Source organism: Papilio machaon, chromosome W (assembly GCF_912999745.1).
Source record: "Papilio machaon chromosome W, ilPapMach1.1, whole genome shotgun sequence".
NCBI lineage: Eukaryota > Metazoa > Arthropoda > Insecta > Lepidoptera > Papilionidae > Papilio > Papilio machaon.
Window position 1 is genome coordinate 1,873,759 of NC_060015.1, and position 16,828 is coordinate 1,890,586.

The 16,828-nt window shown below is 48.6% G+C and overlaps 2 protein-coding genes across 2 annotated transcripts; one reads left to right on the forward strand and one right to left on the reverse strand.

The window, feature by feature from the left end:
• The first annotated feature begins 8,457 nt into the window (after positions 1-8,457).
• On the forward strand, positions 8,458-10,759 carry LOC123723367 (tropomyosin-1, isoforms 33/34-like). The gene is made up of 2 exons (XM_045685945.1): positions 8,458-9,871; positions 9,984-10,759. The coding sequence occupies exons 1-2, from the start codon at positions 8,458-8,460 to the stop codon at positions 10,757-10,759; spliced, it is 2,190 nt and encodes a 729-aa protein (XP_045541901.1).
• Positions 10,760-14,609: 3,850 nt separating this feature from the next.
• On the reverse strand, positions 14,610-16,040 carry LOC123723368 (activity-regulated cytoskeleton associated protein 1-like). The gene is made up of 2 exons (XM_045685946.1): positions 14,959-16,040; positions 14,610-14,623 (listed from the first exon to the last, which is right to left on the reverse strand). The coding sequence occupies exons 1-2, from the start codon at positions 15,998-16,000 to the stop codon at positions 14,610-14,612; spliced, it is 1,056 nt and encodes a 351-aa protein (XP_045541902.1). The 5' UTR covers positions 16,001-16,040.
• Positions 16,041-16,828: the final 788 nt, after the last annotated feature.

Below are 16,828 nucleotides of genomic sequence, written 5' to 3' on the forward strand. Positions count from 1 at the left end.
GCGTTCGGAATGTGGGCTATTACATACTCGTGCTTTTATATACTCGTTATGAAATATACTTACATAAGCCACATGCGAGCACACCAACGTCAAAACCGGAGCTGAAGACAGTCGCCGTGGCCGATATCGGCCGGGATTACATCATCATCATCATGAAATATACTATTTCGAACCTTCTTTTAATTTTGTCCTATTGGTCACGTCTTTCCCGGACGCTCTGATGCATCGCAGTTGCAGGCGAACTTCACATATATCAATGATCAACTCTTTCGTTCACCATTCGAATCACCGACAGTCGCCCAACATAACTGAACTTACGAGCGTGGCGTGGCGCGTAATTTTAACAAAATGACAGCACGTCTCCAAGTTTCTAATTTAACGATTAACGGACTTTTTTTAACGGAAGTTGAGTTTAACGGAAGTTAACAAAGCGTTTACACTTTTTGAAGTTAACTTAAAAGTTAATCCGTTAAGCAAAATGTTAACTTCGTTAATTAACGGATTAACGAGTTAACGCCCAGCTCTGCTTATTTGTAAAATGTTGCTTAAAAACGTTACTAGCTGTGAATATTTTACAAACGGTTGAAATGTAAACTAAACCAAATATCGAAATAAGATCACATTATTTGGTTATCACAATATTAATTTTGTTTTAAGTTGTTTACTACAAAGTGCACTATTATGAGTCATAATGAATGACACGTGCAAGTGACAGATTGATTTCCGGTGTATTGATAAAAACTTACTCGGATTAGCAAGTGACGAATGATGTTTAAGAAAATATTGAACTACTAGCTGTCGCCCGCAACTCCGTCCGCGTGCAGTTAATAAGCTTATATGACACGTTCGTAGATTTACCATAGCAGCGCCATCTATTGATTACTTACTCAACCCAGTCGAAAGGTATCGACATCTGTTAGAATCATTTGGAGTTAACAGATAATTGTGACTGTTAAATAATAACAGACAAATAATTAGCAATAAATTAAAATTGCGACTATAATTTGAGATTTAAACTATCCTATCTCTTAAGTTGGATCGAACTGCACATGGTGTGCGAATTTTATTAAAATCGGTTAAGGGTTTAGGAGTCCATTGAGGACAAACATTGTGACACGAGATTTATAAAATAAATAAATAAATAAAAATCATTTAATTCAGACCATTATAAGTCCATACATTGTTAGTAAAATAATACTTATAACTATGTTAGTAAAGTTAAGATTACAAATTAAATTAAATTAAAAGTGAAAATTGACAAAATTATTAAATAAATACAAATTAAAATTAACAAACTTAATAAAACATTTAATTCATAAATCTGCGTCGTTTCGAGGCACCAGGTACATGGGTATGTATATGTACCCAGTGTCTCAAAACAACACATTCGGGCTTATTACCTATAACCATCAGGATGTTGTTAGTGCTCGCACGAACCCTACGCATCAGTGAGGCTGTCCGTTTGCGGATGACTGATGAAAAGTCATCCACGTGTGCATCCGCAAACATACCTGATGCGCTACAGTACCGCGGGAGCCCCAACAACATCCTGAAAGCATTATTATATTGCACTCGGAGAGCATTGTATGCCCGCCGCGTATATCCAACCCACAGGGCACAGGTATATAAGGACTGGCAAAACGCCTTGAACAAGGTTACCTTAACCTGTGCGGTACAACGGTAGAACCTGCGGGCCAGCATATTGCAGCGAACAGCCAACGCTCTCCGTTCCCTTTCGATATCTGCATCGTCTTTAAGGTGCTCAGTTACAATATGGCCAAGGTATTTGAACTCCGTAACCCTCTTCAGTGGAACACCTCCGAGCGTTACAGGTGGCACATAATTAGGTTTTTTCTTTGCTGCCTTAAAGACGAGCAGTTCACTTTTTTTAACATTATATCGGAGCCCGTGAGATTCAGCGTACCTCTCACAGATGGACAACAACCGCCGGAGAGCAGCGATCGATGGGCTCAATAGCACCATGTCGTCAGCGTAACTGATGCTGTTCACACAGTGACCATCAATCGAGCAGCCGACACGTGTACTACCGAGTGCCTCGATCAGCTCATTAATATACAGGTTGAAAAGCGCCGGTGAGGTTAAACCCCCCTGCCTCACCCCGCATTCCAACCTGTATTCCTCCGACGGTGTGTTTGACCATCTTACCTGGTTGGTCTGGTGCTCGTACCAATGGGAGAACAAGTCCACGTAAGGTCCCGGTACGCCCGACTGCCTCATCTTACCCCACAACAAGTCGTATCTGACCAGGTCGAAGGCCTTCGAAAGATCAAGAAACACTGCATAGACAGGCGTATTCCTCTCCGTGTAGTATCCTACCACATGCTTTAGCGACAGGATTGCACACTCGGTAGATAACATCGGCCTAAAACCGAACTGAGCATCACTAAATTTCAGATGATTACTCACCTGCCGCTCGAGCACTGCATCGAGTACCTTCGCAGTTATGGTTGCCAAGGAGATCGGCCGATAGTTATTACAATCCGATACGTCGCCTGTTTTGTTCTTTAAAATCGGGACAACGACCGTTCTCATTAACGCCCCGGGCAGATACGAATGTCTGATACAGAAGGTATACAAGAGCGCCAGCAACCTAGGCAAATGCGGACCAGCGTGCTGAAGGTGTTCAATGCTGAGGTGGTCATGACCGGGAGACTTGCCCTTAGTCATATTCTTTATGATTTTAGTTATTTCCTTCGCTGTTATCCGGGGTGGTACTTGTAATGGTCGACTTGGGTCCGCCACCCCAGCATCAACACCCACACTTAACTGTCCAAGTGATTGTACCCTGAAATGGTTCTTGAACAGATTAGCAATCCTCACCGGCTCACACTCGCCATCAATGCTCACTGGGATACCAGCTTTAGGACTCAATTTCTTTGTTTGTTTCCAGAAACCTCGGAAGTCTTTTTGCTCATGTTTTGTAGCAAGAATATTCATTTTTATTTGCTCCTGATGGTTTTGACAAAATTTAACCTTATTTTTGAATAGTTTCCTCGATTCTACCATATCCCTGTAAATAGTTCCTTTCCGAGGTTTCCCATTCCATACCCAGCAAAGAAATAAGGAATAGATGTGGGTCTAACCCTTTCAAGATTACATTCGACCTCCAATGGAAAATGATCTGACCAGAAAACATCGTAATGTATTTTTACATTTACTACTGTCTGCCACGCGGCCATCGTAGTTAAACAATGGTCGAGCCACGAACAGGTACTATGCGCATCGCTAGTATAAGTATATGATTGAGAGTCAATACCTAGTATCTCAATGTCCGCACATAGCCAATTCTGCTCCGCACAAAAGCTTAACATCTCATTTCCAAATAATTTGCCGGGGTGAGCATTGAAATCTCCTAACACATATATACATTCAATATTTTCATTCTCAACTATAGCGGATATTTCGCTTAGGCATTCAACAAATTCACATAAATTATCAAGATCGTTTGTAGGCATATATACATTAAAAAATAACATAGACCGGTCCGCGACACACACTTTGATCGCGACAATACGCTCACTAACACAGGGGATCACAGACACCGATTGAAATGAATCATTTCTCCATAGAAGGCCTACGCCACCGTAAGGACGGCCGCGCAATAACCCACTGCTAATGTCCATCGCCGATTTACCAAAATAAGAAAAATCTTTGTTTATCAACCCCAACTCATGTACTTCAGTTGGTAACAGCCAGGTTTCTTGGAGAGCTATTATATCCACCTGCTTACTCAGTATCCGTATGCAATCCATAGATCTCTTTAGACTCTTACAGTTGAAACTCATAATTTTATGTGTCTTATTGTTATTTTTGTCCATTTTGAGTAATTAATTTCTGTTCATCCCTAGTTTTCCAATGGTTATTAAACTGTACATACCTGCGGAAAGATACACCACAAGGCCATAAATTCTCATCCATAAATATCGATAATTTATCTTTTGGGATCATAAACTTGTATCCTCCGTAATCTTTTTTAAATTTCATATTTACTTTCTCTAATTGCACATCAACACCGGTCTTGCTCATAATATAATTAGAAATATCTTCCGTCTGGCATTTCATATCAACATTATATATATAAAATGGTATTCTCGTATTTGCCGCTTTAAATGTATTGTAATGACTATCCGCTTTTCCCGTCATCGCAGTGAATCTGTTCTTATTACGCTTTCGTTGCACCAGGACCCAATCATCATTTTTGCAAATTTTCATATTACTCGCACTCGTACTCGAACCCGCTGTCTCCGAAGCCAGAGGCGCGCGCGCAGCCGCATCGGCATATGAGTTGTTGCCAGGCTGACTCACTTCAATTCTCGCCGGGCGCGATGCTACACGCGCAGGCGACACTGCAGAACGTTTATCTCCCGAACCGGTTTCTCCGGTCAGCCGCTCAGTTGGACGCGAAAGTGAGAGATCGTAATTACATCCTCCCTTGCGTGCGAGCGAATCAGATGACAGTGAATGAGCAACCGGGCGTTGAGTCATTGAGTTGTCAATGCAAGAAGTATTAATGATATCCGTTGATTCGGTTTGAAATTCTTCCGTTGAAATATGCGGACGACCAATTTGATTTAAAACCATTTCTTTCGTAGCGTAATTTTCTTTTATAAATAACACATTATCTTGCAGTTTAATAATGTCCCTTAACAATCTCGTGACATCTACATGATCAAATGTGACCGGGGAAAGACGTTGTAAGTCCCTTGCCACAAAAATAGGTACCAAGTCAGGGTCTGTTTCTTTGATCACACATAGAATATCTTCCATGTCTCGCTTATTTTTTCCTTCACCTTTCCTATTTACTTTTCGAGAAGTAGTTTGTACAGACTCGAAAAGTAATTTTTTTGCCTGTGTGATTTCATCCGTCGTGAACGCAGTAGAACACAGACGAAGTATACTGTCTTCGTCCATTACATCAGCTTTATTTTGCACAAAAGCCAATAGCTCACAAATAACTATGTTACAGTTATTACACTTCACGATATCCATATTGATGTACTAACCACGCGGAGCACCTGTACGTGCGCACACGGCAACGACCGCGCGATGACTCCTCTTATATATATTAAGATTATGATGATAAAATAAATATTTATTTACTACCCTAGTAGTATAGTATAACAATAATCAACTGCATTTTTAATAATTTACAACTACATCCTAAGACTGTCTTCGACCTTTGCGTGACTAACAGTGTATTGATGGACTGTAGTATGAATTAAATAATAACTTTCTATATGTTAATCTCTTCCAAACTTAAGTTATGTGTAACAAACTAGGTACACTAAAGTGTAAATTTGCACTTAATCGTAGATTTCCACTTAATCATCGCTTGCACTTGATTACAAAGCAGCACAAAGTTGATCATTAAATTGATTATGTCATGGATATGACATGGAAGCAGCATGGCTGATCGTTAAATCGATGAATTCATGTATATATATATGACATGGAAGCAGAATAGCTGATCGTTAAATCGATAAGGTTAAGTAGATAAATAACAAGAAAGCAGCATAGCTGATCGTTAAATCGATAAGGTTACGTAGATATATGACATGAAAGCAGCATAGCTGATCGTTAAATCGATGAAGTCGTGTATAACACGAAAGCAGCATAGCTGATCGTTAAATCGATGAAGTCGTGTATAACACGAAAGCAGCATAGCTGATCGTTAAATCGATGAAGTCGTGTATAACACGAAAGCAGTATAGCTGATCGTTAAATCGATGAAGTCGTGTATAACACGAAAGCAGCATAGCTGATCGTTAAATCGATGAAGTCGTGTATAACACGAAAGCAGCATAGCTGATCGTTAAATCGATGAAGTCGTGTATAACACGAAAGCAGTATAGCTGATCGTTAAATCGATGAAGTCGTGTATAACACGAAAGCAGTATAGCTGATCGTTAAATCGATGAAGTCGTGTATATCACGAAAGCAGCATAGCTGATCGTTAAATCGAAGAAGTCGCGTATAACACGAAAGCAACATAGTTGATCATTAAGTTGATAGTATTTCATAAAAGAAAACTTAAATTTTAGATACCACATAATTTGGCCCAACCTACGTTGGAAAAGTTTGAATACGAAGGAGAAACTACATCCTTCAGAGTAAGATGGGAGAGCTGGAAGCGAATACTATTTATATGAATGCAACGGGTATTGACGACGTTGGGTAGGCAATAGCTAGTTTATTACATTTTGGTGGTTTGGAATTACAAGAATTATTTTATAATTATAATAATGCTGAATGAGTTAATGAGTGACATTTTATATTAGACCTAGTTCCGTTTATGTCCCTACTTAGGCCGAAACCGACTTCAAGATAACAATAATAATACAATATAGACATGTTACAAGAAAGAAGAGAGCTTTCTTAATTCTGTGCAGCAGCGCGCCACAGTAGCATTTTTCGGATGCACGTAGTTTTTAATCATTTGATATCTTCCAAACTAATGATCGGAATTACATTGTTTGAAAAGCTAATGTAATCTGCATTTAATACTCTAGTCTTAAAACATATTTATTTTGATAAGAATTCATATCAAATGTGGTATAATAGCGCCGTAAGCTTACGACGCTGTTTTTCGTGCACATTTTAATCGACGTTATTCACAATAACATGGCTATTGTGAATCATCCATAGATGATAGATATATGCCACCGTAGACTTTTATTTAGCAAATTTAAGGATTTATAATTGCTCCATACATCATTTTAATGTAGGTAGTTTGACCTACGTAAGGCCAGAAAGCAAAATTGTTTCTTTTCATTGTAACGCGATGTAGCATTTATTCGTTTCCGCGTAATTTTATTCCTTCAATATCTCCTAAACTATTAGACAGAATGATATAGTTTCAAGGGCTCTATTCAAGTCTAAATTAAATTCTCTTGATAATGAACATATTTATTTACATAAGGGTTAATACTGAACTCGAATAATAGCGTCGGAAATAGGACAGAATTTAATTGATGTTTCTGAAAAAAAAAAGGTTATTGTGAGAAAACTATAAAAGGTAGACATATGCTATTGCGGAGTTTTATTAAGCACATCTAAATGAATGAACCTTAGTTCGACATAGCCTTCGATTTAATGGGACCTCTTTAGAATGGAGATTTCGTACTCATCGTTGTGAATTATTTTAGCTGATACAAAGAAGGAAAATTTCCACTTTACACGCAATACTTAACCATGTACAAAAGTACACCACATAGTGTAACTGGCAGACCGCTTGCAGAATTACTCTTCAAAAGACAATACCGTGACCAATAATTAGCGACCTCGTTCGAAATTCTGAAATGAGATATATATCTCATTTCAGAATTGAAAATTCATATGAATAAACAAAAGAAACAGTTTAGAAAAGAGTAGTTACTTGCATACAATCCTTACTTACTTGACATTATAAATGAAAACGTAACTCTGTCTGTCTGTCTGTCTGTCTGTCTGTATCGTTTTCACGCCAAAACTACTGAACCGATTAAAATGAACGAGTTTTATGGGAAAATGTGTTTGTGAATATTTTGTAAGTTTAATATTTTTGGAATAAGTTTATTTAAAATACCACAAGAACAACATAATTCACGACCCGTAACCCAGAGGGGTAGGCTGAGACCCAGGACCTACATTTAAGTAAGTTTACGACGACTGAGAGTTACACATGCGCGGTTCGAGACGCCCAGTCCGTGCACGGCCTTACGGCATTTGTTTGTTTATGTACTTTTTTGTGAATTTAAGCGCGTATTATTTTGCTGCTGTTTGAAGCAATCGGTTTCTCTTGGTGGAGTAAACGGTCTAGTTATTGTCCATATAAAATTTGACAGCTGGCAACATGTGACTATTTCATACTTACGAGTTATTAAATGTACGTTTGAATAACTGATAACCATGTAATATGTCATCATCATTATTATCATCAGCTCACTATGCGTCCCTGCCGAGGGGCTCGGAGCCTCTCCCATGTTGGGGGTGATTGGGCCATGGTCAACCACGCTTTCACGGACCTGCTCGGTTGTCCGAGTGGGCGGAGAGGTGAACTCCGACGTGGCGCGTCCCCGGGTGGTGGATAGGGGAACGCCCCGGCATATTGCTGGGGTAGGGCTTTTTTCGCCCCGCGAACCAAACACCAAAACCCGTAAATCCGCACCCAGCGGAAACGGGGGCTCTGCGCACTGAGCGTGGGGCCGCGAGGAAGAAAACCTCTATAAAAAATTACCCTGAGGAGGAGGTGGACGTTCCGTAGGGCTATACCGGATAGGGCCACCCATACCGGGCAGGCCTGCGGAACATCGGCGAGGGCGTGCGGCAACACGTTAAAAGGCAGTGGACTTCGGTCGAAGTATGGCGGCCTTCAAGGCCGCGCTTCATGGCTAGGGGACCTTACCCTGCATTACAAAGGCGGTTTCCGGTGTCCGACAACACCGGTCACAATGGACAATGGCAAGCTCTAAAAAGATATTACCCCAGGAGGGTACCGCTGGTTACACCAGCGGAGAATCCCTCCCAGAGGTCACTCTGACCTCTGGCCGGCCCTCGTATTCTGGGGGGGCCAAAGACTGCCAACCAATGACCTCGGCGCTAACAATGGACAATGATGCAAGTGATATGGATTCGACGGCTGGAAGAGTAGGGGATGACAGGGAGAGCGACTTGGAGCTAGTCTCAATGTCGGAAACCTCTGACTCGGACAGCACACTGGAGGGCTTCCCTGACGGAAGGAAGGCGAGCACGAGCACGGCGCGGAAGAAAAACAGCAGTTCCGCGGCCCCTAAAATTGCTCTCAAGTCCCCAATTGGGACAGAGAGCAAGGGGAAGAAGAGGGCGCTAAAAGAAGCGGAAGTAGCGGGCCCGGTCATAAAAGTGTCGACAGCGACAAGAGGCCGTACCAGACGACCGGGGGCCCAAAGCAGTTTTCTGCAAGAGGCGAAAGCCTATTTAGCGGAGGGGGAGGAGAGTGGAGCAGTTGACTCGGACCCCCCCTACCGGCCTCCATGCCTGCCCAGGGACTTGTCGGAGCCCAGGGCTGCGCAACCGGAGGCTGCCACCATAGAGGCACTGGCTGCGAAAGCCCTCCTGAATGTTTCCGCAATTCAGGGGGAGGTTAAGAAGAGCGGAAACATAAAGGGAACAGTGCGAGGCCAGATTAACAGGGCCACCCAACAGGTGATTGAAGCGGTGGAGGAGCTGCGAGCGATCACCCCCGAGGAGGAGCAACGCCGGCTCCGCGCGGAGAATGCCAGACTAGCTAGAGAGCTGGAGCTGATCCGCGCGGAGCTGCGTGCTTTCAAAGAAGCATACGCGGAGTCGCAAAAGCGGTCAGAAGCGACTCCGAGGGAGGCTCCTCAAGCCCAGGAGGGGGTGGAGACAATTCTCAGGGGCGCTCTCGAAGAGATGAGGCGCGAACTCTTAGAGTCAGTAGGCGGGATGGTGAACGCCCGCCTGCAAGACTTGGAGACACGCCTCCCCCCTGAGCCGGTGGTCAGACCACCGCTCCAAGCGGACAATCATCATCCGCCGCCGCCGCGCCCTGTAACCAGGCCCAACCTGGCGACCAGTGCCTCAAAAATTGTGGAGACACGACCGGCCCAGGCCCCTGCGGCCAAAGCCAGACCGGTCCCCAAGAAGAAGATCGCCTCTAAAGCCAGACCGGCCGCCCCTCCCCCCCCTCCACCTGCTGGCGGAGAGGGGAGCGCAGGGAAGGCTGCAAAGGCCAAAGCCGGAACCGCCAATCCCGCCCCTCAAACACCCGGGGGCGATGAGACACCGTGGTCCCAAGTGGTCGGCCGGAAGGCCCGTAAAAAGAAGAAGAAGGCTCCGGCCGGGACCCCACCCGCTGCACCAGTTCACCCTGGTAGAGTGCAGCGGGTTCCCCCCCCCTCCCAAGACTGTAAAGATCGTGGCCCCCAAAACGGCGGCCATAACCGTCACTCTCAAACCGGGGGCCACGATCACAAACGAAGCAGGACAGGTCTCTGAGGCCAAATACGTCGACGTCTTGGCCAAGGCCAAGGCAGCGATCTGCCTCAGAGACCTAGGCTTGGAGACGGTGAAAGTCAGAACTAGTATGACCGGCTCCAAGCTAATGGAGGTAGGGGGGACCACCCCAGAAGAGACGGCCGACCGCCTGGCTGCCGAATTGGTCAAAGTCATCGGCGGCTGGGCGGACATCGCGCGTCCGTCCAAACTCGCAGACCTCCGGGTCTCCGGTTTGGACGAGACGACGACGCGCGAAGAGGTGGCAGCCAAACTGGCGTCAACCGGCGGCTGCCACCCCGATATGGTCAAAGTGGGCCTAATCAGGCCCAGCTTCTGGGGTGGGGGTTCCACTCTGGTGCGGTGTCCGGCAGCGGCGGCGAAGGCCCTCGCACAGATAGGGAAGGTGGCCATTGGATGGTGCATGGCCACCGTCACCGCGGTGAGGGCCCGGCCGCTACGCTGCTTCAAATGTATGCAGCTGGGCCACACCCGGGCCCTATGCCCATCGGAGGCAGAGGATGGTCGCCTCTGCTTCCGATGCGGCCAGGAGGGCCATAAGAGGGCTGCGTGCGAGGCGCCTGTCAACTGCGCCGTGTGCAATAGGACAGGCTGCCCGCACGCACATATAATGGGGGGAGCAAAATGCACCCCCCCCACTGTGAGGGGGAAGGCCCGCATCATCGGCCCTCCCCCTGCGCCACAAGCGCAATCGCCGCCCAGGCTGCAGCCGCAGCCTGAAGAGGAACGCATGCAGGTGTCATAATGCCCAGACACCTGCATGCAGAGTTCCTACAGACGAACGCCAACCACTCCGCCCGCGCACAGGACCTGCTCATGCAGGCCCTGGCGGAGTGGAGAATTGCCGTTGCTGTCGTGGCCGAGCCCTACCACATCCCCTCCCAACCACACTGGGTCGGGGACATGGAGGGCTCGGTCGGAATGGTGGTGCCGCCAACGGGCCTGCAACACCTCTCTCTCAGGGAGAGGGGCGCGGGTTACGTATTGGCAAACTGGGGAGAAGTAGTGCTCATCGGAGTCTACTTCTCCCCGAACAGGAGCCTCTCACAGTTCGAGAGGTTCCTGGATGGCCTGGAGCTGGTTGTGCGGAGGGCATTGCCAGCCCAGGTCATTGTGATGGGGGACCTCAATGCTAAGTGCGCGGCTTGGGGATCCCCCATCACCGACGTCAAGGGGGCGCATCTTCGAGATTGGGCTCTTACTATCGGCCTGGTCCCGGAGAACCGGGGCAGCGCCTTCACATGCGTGCGCGCGCGGGGTGGCTCGGTCGTTGACGTGACGTTCGCCACCCCCAATATCGGCGCGCACATCTCGTGTTGGCGCGTCCTGGAGGATGTGGAGACCCTGTCAGATCACTTGTACATCAGGTTTAGGGTCTCCACAGCGCCCCCTGGGCGTCAAACTCGCACGGCGGGCGGCAGAGGCGTCTTCCCTAGGTGGCAGCTGTCACGTCTCGACGGAGACCTGGCAGAGGAGGCTGCAATCGTATCCGCGTGGGCCTCCGACCCCCCTCAATCCTTGGGGGTCGGAGAAAGGGCTGCCAGGTTCCGTCGGGACTTGACGACTATTTGCGACGCAGCAATGCCTAGGGCTCGACGCCTCGTGCCCCGAGAGGGGGTATACTGGTGGTCGCGGGACCTCGCGGCCCTGCGTGCCACCAGCAACGCCGCTCGCCGTGCTCTATCCCGGTGCCGAAGACGTCGGCACCGGGAGCCGGGCGAGCTGGAGCGCCTCCAGGCCGAAATGCGTTCGGCCAAGAAGGCGCTCCAAGCCGCCATAGGGGCCGCCAAGGACGCTGCATACTCGGAGTTCTTGGCGGCCCTGGACGCGGACCCGTGGGGGCGCCCGTACCGAATGGTACGGGCCAAATTCAAAACGGCGCCCCCCACGGAGACCATGGAGCCGGCCGTCCTCAGCGCGGTGGTAGAGGGGCTATTCCCAGACAGCCCCCCATTTGAGCCACCGCGCATGACGCAGCAGAGGGCCAACGACGAGGACGACGCCGCCCCTAATCCTCCTCTGATAACAGAGGACGAAATGCTAGGGGCGGCCCGCCGGCTCCAAGGCCCGCGGAAGGCCCCGGGACCGGATGGGGTTCCGGGGAAGGTTCTCCCCATCGCGTTAAAGCACCTCGGGGACCGCCTCCGCTGCCTCTTCGACGACTGTCTGGCAGCGGGGCACTTCCCTGAGGTGTGGAAGGAGGGGCGGCTGGTCCTTATAAGGAAAGAAGGCCGCCCCGCGGACTCTCCGTCGGGATACCGCCCGCTGGTGATGCTGGATGAGGCCGGGAAGCTGTTGGAGCGAGTTATAGCTGCCCGGATCATCCAACATCTAGCGAGGGATGGGCCGCAGCTTTCGGTGAACCAATTCGGGTTCCGGTCAGGACGATCCACCTTGGACGCCCTGGCCGCCCTGAAGAAGTTCACCGACGAAGCGGCCCAAAAGGGGCAGGGAGCCATGGCGGTGTCGTTAGACATCGCCAATGCCTTCGGCTCCCTCCCCTTTGCGGTAATAGAGGAGGCGCTCCGATATCACGGAGTGCCCCTCTACCTGCGGAGAGTCGTGGGACACTACCTGCAAGGGCGGGTAGTGTCCTACATGGGGAGAACCGGTCGAGAGGAGAGGCGGATGGCCACCGGTGTTCCACAGGGGTCCGTGCTAGGGCCCCTCCTGTGGAACATCGGATATGACTGGGCCATCCGCGGAGAGGTGCTGTCTCGGATGGCGGTCATCTGCTATGCAGATGACACGCTGGTTGCCGTCCGGGACACCACGTGGAGTAGATTGGTGAGAAGGGCTGAGGCCGGAGCCACATTATTGACCCGGAGGATCGAGGCACTAGGCCTCCGAGTGGCCCTCAGCAAAACCGAGGCCCTCTGTTTTAAAGGGCCTCGGTGGAGGGTTCCTGCGGGGGCCACCCTCCGGGTCAACGGAGAGGAAGTCGGGGTCAAGGCCCGGATAAAATATTTGGGTCTTGTCCTCGACGGGGGTTGGCGCTTCGGTGACCACTTCCGAGCGCTGACCCCCCGTCTTGTGGGCGCGGCCTCAGCCCTGGCGAGGCTCCTCCCTAACCTCAGCGGTCCGGGTGTACATGCGAGGATGCTGTACACCACGGTCGTCAAAAGTATGGCCCTGTACGGTGCACCGATATGGGCTCGCGCCCTCAATGCACCGAACAGGGCCCTCCTCCGCAGGCCGCAACGCATTGTTGCGGCGCGTGCGTGCCGGGCCTACCGAACGGTAGGCCACGCGGCGGCCTGCGTTTTGGCCGGCACCCCTCCGTGGGAAATCGAGGCGGGAGTGCTGGCTGAAGCCTACTGGGCGCGGGCCACACAAAGAGCCCGGGGCGAAGCCCCGGCCCCAGAGGAGATCTCCCGCACCCGGGAGGCGAGGAGAATGACGACCGTGGAGCTGTGGGCGAGAGGCCTAGCGCACGCCAAATACGGCGTGCGCACTATAGAGGCCATACGCCCACTGCTCCCGGAATGGTGTGGGAGGAGCCACGGCTCCCTCACCTTCCGACTGACACAGGTGCTGTCCGGACATGGTTGTTTTGGACGGTACCTGTGTCGGATCGGAAGGGAGGAGAGGATGCGCTGCCACGGGTGCGGCGCCGACGAGGACACGGCGCAGCACACACTCGAAGTGTGCTGCGCCTGGAGAGAAGAGCGCCGCACCCTAGTGGCGGCGATTGGCGGCGACCTCTCACTTCCCGGCGTTGTACGCGCCATGTTGGGAAGTGAGAGGTCTTGGAACGCGGTCTCCTCCTTCTGCGAAACAGTCATGTCGCAGAAGGAGGAGAGGGAGCGGGAGCGCGAAGGGGATCCCCTAGCGCCCCCGCTCCGGCAGAGAAGAGTGGGGAGAAGGAGGCGGCAATTCGCTGCTGCCCTTCTCCCCACGACTTAAACTTTGAGGGCCGTAGAGGCCAAACGCAGGCGGGGTCACGGAAGTAAGCTAACGCGTTCCCGTGGCCCCGCCGTAACGCGTGAGAGGGCAGTCTGGTTTTAGTGGGTATTCCGGTCGCCTTCTGCGGCCGGCGAGTCCCACACTCCCCTACGCCATTGCACAGCCCGGCGTAGGGGGTGCGTAAATGCATTTCCAGACTATAAAAAAAAAAAAAAAAAAAAAAAATGGTCAACCACGCTAGCCTTTGTAAATATGTTTTTCATATTATTTACACTTCTGTTTATGCATCCGTTTTCATGTCTGTTTCTGCTGAAATTTGCTTTTGACATCTGTTTCCGTTTCGGGTTCCGCTAAGATGCTCCCGTTGTATTACTAGTAATAATATATATATAAACCAATCAAATAATAAAAAAAAAAGAGCTCGGAATGATTTTACGGGATTAGTTCCGTTGAGTGTGATCAAGGCGAAATGTAATTAATTTAAAAAGAATTGAGGGACATTGGCGAGTTCTAAATGACAATGGAATTATAACAATGAATTACACTTACTACCTTTTTCTTCACAGTCACAATTAACTGAAAAATTTAAATTATTACAATTTGGTTCAATAATTTGATTATAAGGTAATAATGAGTTCTTATATTTAGCTACAATTCCTTGGTTATAACAAAAATTTAAATTTTTACACTTAGTCCGAACATCCTGATTATATAAAACATTATAATCACAAAAGATTGGCATCTCATTATTACTAGAGCAATTACAGTTTATATTATTTGATATAGAATCATTACTGACCTGAAAATAAGATTTTCTGGAAGTAAGGCCACTATCAATGGTAGCATAATTAATATTTGCATTTTGACACTTAAAATTACTAACAAAATTATTTTTATCATGTTGCTTAATACTATACATTGCATTTTCAACAGGGAAATCAGAAATAATTTTACTATTTTTATTAATACTACACTGAACACTGTAAAAAGCATTGTCATTTTGATTGTGTTCGGAAAGGTTAGATACACTTGACTCACCTCGGCTGATTAACTTACGGCACTGTTCCTTTGTGTGTCCAAACCTTTTGCAGTAGGAGCACACCGGACGCTGTTTTTTTATAGTCACAGACTGCTCTGTAGAACCTGGTACAGCAGACGTAGGTGTGGCAACAGCAGGCCGGGCGACGACAGGCCCAGCGGTGGCGGAGGCGGGCACGACGGTCGCGGCGGAGTTTGGATAGCGCGCGCGCGCCGGTGCGCTCGCACGAGTGACGCACGGTTCGTGCCGACCCGCAGACGAGGCCGGCTGGGCACGGGTCGAACGCACACCACTAGTGGACGGCCTCGGTTGAGTTTCCTCTAATGAATCTTCTATGTTCCGAGCATGGCTCAGCAATGAGTTGAAAGATGTGAATTCTTCACGGCGCAATCTTGTGCGTATTCTGTTATGAAGTAACCCATATACCATGTCCAGTTGTACTTTTTCCGAGATATCATCCCTCGGTAGCTTTGCCATAAGCGCACGGACACGAGCAACAAACTTATCAGTGTTTTCTTCCACCTGCGGGGAAGCAAATATTTCTAAATATACTCTATGTGGTGGAAGGCGGGTGCCATATGCATATATTAAATTTTCTTTGGCTTCGTTCCAAGTGGATATGTGATGTTTTAATCCTAGCCACCATGTAGCTGCGTCAGCAGACAAAAGCATAGCTAGGCCTCGTATGATATTAGCGTCGGATACTTGAACGCACTCTGTATAGCTTTCAATTGCATCTATAAAGGCCTCAACAGATTCACCAGGTGCACCGCTGAATGAAGCTTTGCAACGCGCCAAGGTACCGTCTACGTTCACTGGGGGCATCGGCGGAGCTGCCGGCGTCGACGATCTTTGTTCCATCACGTACGACATAATGTTTTTAAATGTCTCAGCCTGCGAACGCTGCAGCGAGGCCATCAACGCTGAGACATCATCCAGGTTGAATGTAGAATTGTTGCCACTTGATTCGGCGTGGCGGCGATCATGGGGGCTATCATGCTCCTCATGATTTTCGTTGGCGTTTGCATCTTCAACAGGCATAACGTAATCGCGACGTTGCTGGCGATCTTGACTTCTCGTTAGAGGCATTGTGATTTAGCACTAACATCATACAATAGTTAGTAAAATGTTCACAGAGGCGCGTGCGCCATTTTTGTTAATATGAGCACAAAACAATTAGAAAACGTTGGGCAGCCAGATATAGTAGGGTTCGTGTGTCGTCTAACACTTTATATGAATCACGAAAGCCACTTATGAGTTCAGTTACAAGAAAAAACACTGCTTTGTTAATACAATTATTTAATCAAAAAGAACACTGTGATTTTATTACAAAAAAACATCCAGAAAAAAGAAAAAAAAGAAAAAAAACCATTTCCTTTTAAGTGTCACCAAAAATCAAAGATTAAGTCCTGCTAAACACATACATGGACATAGATTATAACTGTTGTACCGACCCCACCGACGGTTCCCGCCTTGTCGTGGCGGTGGGGCTCTAGTACCTGTGGGATTTTCACCCACGGCGAAGCTAAGAGGAACCAGGGTCGGTTCGGCGTGCAGGACTGGCCGCTTGCCCCCCGGAGCCGCCAAGTGTAGCGCGCCGGGCCGGCCCACCTGGGGGGGGAGGCCTCCAGGGGTGGACTATGTTCTCGGGTCTGCCCCTGTGAGGGCCTGTAGGTAGGGCCGCGGGGGGTGTGGGCGGGTACTGGTTTATCCTGCCACCCTGCATCCCTCGTGGCCGGATGTGCGGTGGGGCCGCGGGGGGGGTGTGGGCGGGTACTGGTTTATCCTGCCACCCTGCACCCCTCGTGGCCGGATGTGTGGTGGGGCCGTGGGGGGGGGGGGTACTGGCTTATCCAGCCCCTCTGCGGC